This window comes from Physcomitrium patens, chromosome 21, assembly GCF_059467195.1.
Source record: "Physcomitrium patens ecotype Gransden chromosome 21, ASM5946719v1, whole genome shotgun sequence".
In the NCBI taxonomy this organism is placed as follows: Eukaryota; Viridiplantae; Streptophyta; class Bryopsida; order Funariales; family Funariaceae; genus Physcomitrium; species Physcomitrium patens.
This window is the reverse complement of record NC_143430.1, coordinates 4,416,268-4,424,789: the sequence shown is the minus strand read 5'-3', so window position 1 is coordinate 4,424,789 and position 8,522 is coordinate 4,416,268. Positions and strand designations below refer to the sequence as shown.

The 8,522-nt window shown below is 39.8% G+C and overlaps 1 protein-coding gene and 1 long non-coding RNA gene across 2 annotated transcripts; both read right to left on the bottom strand.

Moving 5' to 3' along the window:
- Window positions 1–1,131: 1,131 nt before the first annotated feature.
- Window positions 1,132–4,983, bottom strand: LOC112274216 (serine/threonine-protein kinase BSK5). The gene is made up of 7 exons (XM_024503490.3): window positions 4,843–4,983; window positions 3,754–3,974; window positions 3,216–3,351; window positions 2,709–2,842; window positions 2,254–2,359; window positions 1,921–2,006; window positions 1,132–1,774 (listed from the first exon to the last, which is right to left on the bottom strand). Exons 1-7 carry the CDS (start codon window positions 4,919–4,921, stop codon window positions 1,553–1,555), a joined length of 984 nt encoding a protein of 327 aa, XP_024359258.1. The 5' UTR covers window positions 4,922–4,983; the 3' UTR covers window positions 1,132–1,552.
- A 2,285-nt stretch (window positions 4,984–7,268) lies between these two features.
- On the bottom strand, window positions 7,269–8,504 carry LOC141044664 (uncharacterized). Its single transcript, XR_012216324.2, has 3 exons — window positions 8,389–8,504; window positions 8,058–8,107; window positions 7,269–7,906 (listed from the first exon to the last, which is right to left on the bottom strand). It is a non-coding gene; the product is annotated as an uncharacterized LOC141044664 (long non-coding RNA).
- Between the last annotated feature and the right edge of the window lie 18 nt (window positions 8,505–8,522).

The window sequence follows — 8,522 nt, the reverse complement described above, 5'->3', positions numbered from 1 at the left end:
ATACAAAAATACAAAGAATTTTTTCTAAAACTAATTAAAAGTATTTGCTTAAATGCATTTTACAATCAATTTAAGATGCATTTTCTAAAACAATGTTTATAGAGAAGATAGATTATTGATACATTGGTTTGAAATACTTTTTGTTTCTATTACTATTATTATTATATATTCTTAAATAAATTAAATATATCAAAATATATAAAAACATCCAAATGAAACATATTTTTAAGAAATTACTAATTAGGTGATGTTCTACTTATTTGATACATCTTGCCATTCAAATTTCTTCTCATTACATTTCAAATGACACATTGATTAACAATAAGGAACTGAAGTAGCTTAAAAGTTTTGCCATGCATTCTTTACTTGCAAATGGTTTCATGTGCAATAATAAATATAAGCCAATCCATAATATACATTTATATTCAAAAATAGTGATTACTGGAAATAAAATAAAACAATATACAGACTTAAGTAGAAACCACTCGAACTTCTATTTTTAGCTGGTTATTGCAGAAATTTACATTTGACTGTTTGGTTTCTATAGCTGTATACCTTAAACAAAATAAGAGTGACGTTCAGAATAAAAATGTTTTAGTTCCAAAATTTATAAAGTAATAATACTAACTTCTTACAGTATAAGAAGGAATTAATATTATTCATCACACTTAAGATAAATCAATTAATAGCTTCTTGTAGCTTTCATAAATTCGCAAAGTTCAACCCTCAATGAACAACCATCCATGTATTTGTTTGTTGTGATTTTTGCACATTGAATAACAAAACTCCGATTTTGGAGTAGATACAAACTTCAGAAATACAAAATTCACAATATCAAGTTTGAAGTAAAAAAAAATACATGTATACATATGTATAAATATACACACATACATATTCACTGCATTACACAATTGAACTTTACTGTAGTGTCTTATCATCTACCAACTAAAACAAGCAAATCCGCTTAAGTAATTTGTTTCAACAGCTAGGTTAAATTTTCAAAAAATGATAAAGACTCATGATTCTGGGTTTTTTGTTCACATGACCAGATCATCCTTCACCATGCAAACTGAAATCATCAACACAGTGGGAAACATTGTACAGAAAATACAATTAAAAGATCCTAACGCATTGTGTTAACCACAGGGAAACTTGAAAGAAGCCAAGCAAGAAGGCCTTTCAAGCTTGCGTCAATCCATTGAAATAAAAACAACCCTGCTAATGACAGGTAAAGCTTGGATGAAACCATTGTCATGTTGCAGCCTCAGTCTCGCCAAGTCACCACTACTCAAAGTATCAAAAATCTGGGACGGATACTTTTCGAAGCAGCAAACGTTAACATCTCAGGCAAAGACTGGGCTTTCATGAGGCAACATCTAACTTTTGAAAATGCATGTCCCAATTAATAAATGAGCCTCGTTCTGCAAGCCTGATTCTTCCTTTAAAAAATGTTCCTATTCTCATCTAGTTAAGAGCCCCCTCTCTCTCTCTCTCTCTCTCTCTCTCTCTCTCTCTCTCTCTCTCTCTCTCTCTCTCTCTGCATGCCTGCCTGCTATTGATTTAGAGATACTGACCGACCAGCTGCCTCGGTTCTCCGCTGAAGAGGGGTGAGTGCAGTCACAAGCATCTTCGCATTGGGCCGTTCACGCGGTTCAAACTGCAAACACCGTGATGCCAGACGAACGACCTCTAAACCATCGTCGTTGGAGTACTCTCCTTCCAAGTAGGAGTCCATTAGCATGAGCATGTTTTTCCCGCGAATTATATCCAACGCCTGCAGTCCATTATTGAAGTGTCAGCATGTGCCTTACAACTCCACAGATCTTAGATTTAGAGATGACTCAACAAATAATTTCGTATGCGATTCATACTTGAAATGAATTGCTACACTTCAATTCAGGGTAAATAAACCGGACTCACATGGCTAGGTGGAATGTGTTTTCCACTCAAGAGATCGAGTAGCACAGTTCCATAGCTGTAAATTACACTTTCTGGTGTCACCCTTCCTGGATTCACAAACAAAAGAACGCATTATAACATGCAAAAAAATTTAGAGTTGGACTTTTTAGACCAGCTTTTGTGTAGGCATAATAGAACCATAACTGAACCAATTACATATCTAGTACCTACAAAACAGTCAGATTATGATAGAAACATAACTCTGGAAATACTCAGTGGGGTTTTTTCTCGTTTGAAATCAGACGTGGCAACGAAAGTGAGAAGAATGAACAAATATCATATTCAAGGATTCACCTGTGCGTAGATATTCAGGAGGCGTGTATGCCAGGTTTGTGCTGTAGCTCTTGCCATCTCTGCTGTTTTTCATCAGACCGAAACAAGATAATCGAGGGCTGCCATCCTGGACAAATAGGCATGCATAAATAAACAACCCTGCAAAATCTTGGCTCTTAAAGACGGTGACAGAAGACAGATACAACCGCTAAATCAACATTGTTCTTGCAGCAAAAAAAAATTTACAGAATTTTCCATTAGATGCCACAACCAACAGGACCAATTCGAGCAACGTTATGAGTACTGCTGAATTTCATCCATTTAAGAAGCATAAAAAGGGAAAATACAAAAGAAAAAACGAAGAAAATTCAGAATCACTTTAAGCACGACTTCAAAATTCAAACATATCACTAGAATAACCTCAGCTTGTTTACAGAATAGGACGGCTGATTAGCCCACTCGAAAGGACATACTACCTGGTCAAACATCACACGATAAGCATTCAAATCATGGTAAAGGCGAAGGTTGTTGTTTGAACAATGATCAAGCGCCTGCGCAACATAAAGTGCAGCACGTAACCGCATGCCCCACTTCATTGGCTGCTTCTCCCCTGTGGTACACGCAATATTTCGCCGATCAGGAGAGAAATGAGGTCAGAAGGGGTTGAAGTCACGACATACAACAAAAAACTGATTATAAAGACCTGCAACTGTGATTACAACCACACATGAAGCAGCTACAAGCAATGATTTCCAACCAGTACTCTTCATAAGCATGTCATATTCAGTAAAAACAAACACAGAAAGATCTAATAAATTACTGGGTGATTGAACAATAAAAATTGATTAGCTGCAAAAATAATCTTACAAGAGACAAGCTTCTTATTCAGGACAGCAAAAGAACTGTAAGAACGTCAAAAAACCACTACATCGTTCATGTTATTATGGTCAACTCAAGTCTAACAAGTGGTAGAGCCTACTTACAATGGAAAAGGTGTTTCGCAAGAGTGTCGTGCGGCATGAATTCAGCAACAAGTAGCCTCTCATCACCCTCAACACAGTATCCAATTAAGTTCACGAGTCTCTCATGCCTTACTTGACCCACCTTCCAAGCCTCGTCCTGTCACCAAGTACAAGCGATGTGTAAACGTTGACTGCTCAGCGATCTGACCGGCATTCTCTTCGATTCACATGGGTACCAGTGATAACCTTCCGTTGAGGTAACAAGAATTCAAAGACATGTTTATAAAATAAAACTAAGCAAAAATGAAGACGAAAAATAAAACAAAGTTCAAGATCTTGCTGCGACGATGCAGATCGCGAAATTTAAACAAACCCCTAAACATATCATACACCACCCTTGGGTTCACGTAGTAATGGCGATCCAAAAAAGAGGATCTTAACATTGGGTACACTGTAACCTCAAGAGGTGTGCCAAGTGAACCAATATGAAAGTCTCTGTTGATGATTGTAACACTTTCGAAAGATAGCAGGAAATTTTTTATGTGAAAGAATGTTTTACCGAGAAGCCTTTCGCATCAGGCCATGCCGATTTAGGAAACCGCTTCACAGCAACAAGTCGATTCTGTTCCAGCTTTCCTTTATAGACCAAGTTGGGTGCCTTCTCCCCGCTCTCTGAGACAATAAGATCTGCGTTGAACCCTCTAGTGGCTACTTTCAGCGTTTCTAATGGGTACTCCTTAAAGTCTGGCACAGATTCTGGTTCCGCTCGTCTTCCATTTTCTGCAGATCGTGACATTTCAAACTCCTGGTAAACTAAGTAGACCAACAAGGAATGAAAGCGGACAAAGACAAGAAGAGAGAAAATACTGGGAAAAACTGAAAGATCGGTCACAATACCGTTAAAGAATGGCACCTGGATATCAGAGAAAGCTACCAAGCAGAGTATTGTATTGGTACAAATTCACTAATCAAACGACGGAGACAAGGTGAACTCATGGGAGACAATCGACACGTAAAGGATCGGGTAATAACCAGAAAAATTCATCAAGGCAAGTATGATGCAAACATTGCAAAGTATAAGAAACAAACCAAGCACAACAACCTAAAACCCTACACTAATACCTAGCGAAGTAAGTCAGGAAGCAGAAAAGTAGAATTAAAACCCTGAAATGATTTGGGAATGAGTGCTACTCAACGAAAATGGAAGCAACTCTTGAATTCTATCTCGGTAAATTTTCTTAAGTTTTAAAATAATATGTACACTAAGACAATACAGCCACGAACGAGTACACAACATCGAAACTGAACAGTAGCTAACTTCTCCCAAGCTCAGCTCCAACTAATGAGGAGTAGTGATTGTCCGGAAACGCAAAAGATATGCTCCAGCAATTGCGGGACATGTGCCCATGACGAAGTCGGCAATGTAGCATCTTAAAAGAAGTGTTCCGAGTAGTCGATTGGCGTTTCTCCGACTTGATATGTAATGACGTGCATATAAAGACCCAATGAAAAAGCAAACAGAGACCCTAAAGCTGAAAGAGCCATGACTTTAAAACATATGCGACGTTGCATCCATAAAGCCCACACTGAACTATGCACGAGCACGAGAGGATCCAAACTGAGAATCAAGCCATGGAATGAAACGAACCTAAGTCAGCTTTCTCAGGATCTATGTCATTGAGGCTGGCTCGGCGTGAGTTCTTGGGCTTCGAACTGAGGCAGCCCATCCCTGTACCCCTCTACGTCCCAACCCGCGCCAGCCCGTACCGCACCGTCCTCAATCTACCATTGCCGACACCAATGCAGCTTCGTCTAAGCCTCCAGCACGTCTTCCTCCCATCCGATTACATCAACCAAATCCCTCCGAAATTCACCCGAACAACCCACCCACCGATTACAAAGACGAAACTTGCCCCCCAACACAAACACACACACGCACGCACGCACGCACTGGCGGTACAACAACACGTAAGCTTGCAACCGCACAAGCTGGAATCTATCCGAAATCTCACCAAGATTGGCCCACCTTCACCCACCTCCCAAACAGACCACGACCCACCAGGTTACAAACACCACTTCACCACCACGATGCGATCCTCAATCAGAGCCAGCAACCCCAATGGCCACGTTATTCCCCACGCCCTCAGTTACAGCAACATCTCTCCAACACCCGCTTTCCGCCTTCTCTCACTCTCTCGCCCTCTCTCACCCACGCTCCCATTGATCAGCCCAACAAGCCAGCATCATCTACTTCAGCCCCGTCTTGCGGGTCCCTCAGCCCGCTCTCCTCTCTCTGCTCTGCTGCTGTGGCTCCAGCAAGCAAAAAAGGGGGCGAAGGGGAATACGAGGAGCAGGAGGAGGGAAGGCTATGCGTGGAAATAGAGACAGGTGAAGTGAGGCCCCAGGGCAGGGCAGGGCGGGGTGGGGGAGTGGTGGTGGTGGGTTCCTCTCTCTCTCTGGCTCCTCCTCTTTCTCTCCTCCTCTCTATTTCTGCAGCACTGTTTTTATCTTTCCGGCGGGGGGAGGGGGGACTCATGAATGATGGCCCAACTAGAAACCAGCCAAAAGCAAGCAGGTGCCTAATCATGGGGGGGGGTGGGTTTGGGGCTTAACTACAAGGGTGGGAGGAGAGGGGGGGGGTGTGGTGAAGGTGGGTGACGACAACGCAGGATGCAGGATTCTCTCCCCATTGCCACATGCTCCTCTTCAATGACCCCCCTGCCTACGAAACACTAGGATCGAGCACCCCAGCATCCCCACCCCCCACTCTCGTTGGCTTTGCTGCTTTGGCTGCTTTGTTGGGCTTCATTTAGTCGCCACCATTTTCCCTTTCTCCACATGCATTGGTTGCATGCAATGCTTCCTTCCATCCTTCCTCCCGTTCCTTCCTTTGCCCTTCCTTCCATTCCATTCCCTTCCCTTCCGCTGGTGGAGGTGGTGGTGTTGGACAGCCTTCGTCTTCTGCTTCGTCTTCTTCGTTATCATCATCTTCTTCTTCCCCTGATAGTGCGTCCGTCGCGTCCGTCGCGTCCGTCCTAGGCGTGGCGCTTCGAAATGGAGGAGGACAGAGGACGAGGGCGTCGCTGCGGGTTTGTTAATTTAATGCACTATATATGTAGGTATGTATGTATGTATTTGTATATGTATGTATTTGGAACTATAAATCTAATAGAAAATACTGTGGTTATTTAATATAAATACATATGGTATTTTAAAATTTTAATGATGTAACATAATATATTGTATGAAACTACTTGATGTATGTATAAATATTAATAGTTTTTTAAAGTACTTTAGAGTTTTTAAGATTTTTCAAAATAATTCAAATTTTAGAAATTAATTGTGGAAGTTTCTAAACATTTGGATAAAGTTACAAAATTACTTATATATAATATTATAATTATTTAAATAGAACTATAGTTTCAAAAATATTATGTAACTTTATTTTAATAATTTTTTTAAAATAAGATATTATATACATTAACTTAGTTATTTTGACCTTGTAATCTATTTATTGTCACAGCTTCAACTCTAATTTATTATTTAATTTTACTATAAGTTAACAAACTACATTTCAAGATGCACAAAATTTATGGCTGTAAAAGTATTTTTAAATTTTACATGAGAAAACATTCCAAACATGAAGTAATGCTACATGTTAACAAGTTTATTGTTAACAATCAGTCAATTTCTATATTAAAATGTGTTGTATGTTAAAAGTAAAGCTTTACCTTTTTTCATACATTTTTGACAAGCAAAATGGTGTCAGCTACAGGGTAAGCAAAAGAGAGCTATTAAAATGTTAAAAAAGTAAGGACATAGCAAAGAAACTTCAGTAAACTGACACTTTGAATTCTAAAGTTATTTCTCTTCTATACATATCATTTGGAAAAAAAATTACCAGATTGGAGAAGGAATTAGGTTTTATAATCTAAAGTTGTTTTAAGGCCACGAACGATATCAAAATAAATTGTGAACGTTTTCTTTCATCTGATCTATCTTATATAAAACTTCGTGCAGTTAGAACTCATGAATTCAAATGTATAACATACACCATAACGTTCGCAATTCACATTGATCCAGGTTGAAATATTTCTTCAACTCCCCAAAAATATAATTAACTTTATTCTAAACACTGTAGAAAAGACATGTTCCTTCATACTGTGCATCTGAGCCATGACGTTACAATGCAAGTCAGTTGAAAACATTTCATCTTCTTTTTTCAAATAACACATTACAAACCAAACAGTATGGTCCATGGTGGGCACCGTTTGATAGGGATCACTTCCTCTGCCTGACAAACTCTGCTATAGATCCAAGCATAAACAAATGAAACTCCCTTAACACCAGTCTTGTGGTTGTTTAAGAATGCACATTGTGAGAGTGTTCAAGCATCTAAGCAGTTGAGAGAACAAGTTCATAAAACCCACCCACCTTCATTTCTTTGTGAAGCTTGGTTTGAGAAAAAAGAAAACAACGAAAAGAGAAAAAAGACACAAGGTCAATTGCGTTGATCATGGTTCGTTATTTCATGCAATTGTCAAGTGGTGACCTCTGATAGATGTTACCTGCATGAATAAAAGCTCGAACAAGGGAAACTGCGCCCACAAGGATGCTTCACTACACCACAGGCACCATCGCATCGTCATCGTCTCGTAACATTTGCAGATTTGCTGATAAAACACAAGCATCTGCTGAAGGACCCTGTGCACCTGGTCAGAGTAAGACGAGAGAGATATTAGTGTTGGGGAGGGTGAGCAGCATCGACAAATTCAGTGTGGGAAACCACGTACACTACAAAATGTCACAAAACACGAGTATAGGGAGTACAACATCGGAGGCTGGAAAGTGACTGGGCATTACCTATGCTGCTGCAAGAGAACCACTGGTGGTTTCCTTGCTTGACCTGCAGCCTTTCGCTTCGTATCATCAGTCCAATACGGTGGGACAACTATGGTACAAATATAGTTTCATTAAATCGTGCACCAGCAAGGCTTCAACTCTACAAAGAATTTCAGAATGCTCACGCGGCCTTGGGATAAAAGAAACGCACAGGCACGTTACTGTGCAGAAGGGTTCATAGTAACTTTCTGGTACTGCGAAATAGTTCACAAGATGGACTGCATCTACGTTCATATCATAATAATAGAGATAATAAGGTAATAGGGCTTCGAAAATATATAATGTAAGATACCTTCGGAAGGCTACGTCGTAGATCATAGAAAATTGAAAAAGAAACCAGGTACTGAACAGGTTTGCGAACAGATGCGAGTCAGGTCTAAACAAATAGAAATCAAATCTAGAGCAGAATGAAAGCAAACACACACC

Coding starts and splice junctions, on each gene's coding strand:
- LOC112274216 (XM_024503490.3), bottom strand. CDS start 4,921: ATGGGCTGCCTCAGTTCGAAGCCCAAGAACTCACGCCGAGCCAGCCTC. Junction 3,352..3,753: donor CTGATGCGAAAGGCTTCTCG/GTAAAACATTCT, acceptor ACTTGGTGACAG/GACGAGGCTTGGAAGGTGGG. Junction 2,360..2,708: donor ATCGTGTGATGTTTGACCAG/GTAGTATGTCCT, acceptor CTATTTGTCCAG/GATGGCAGCCCTCGATTATC.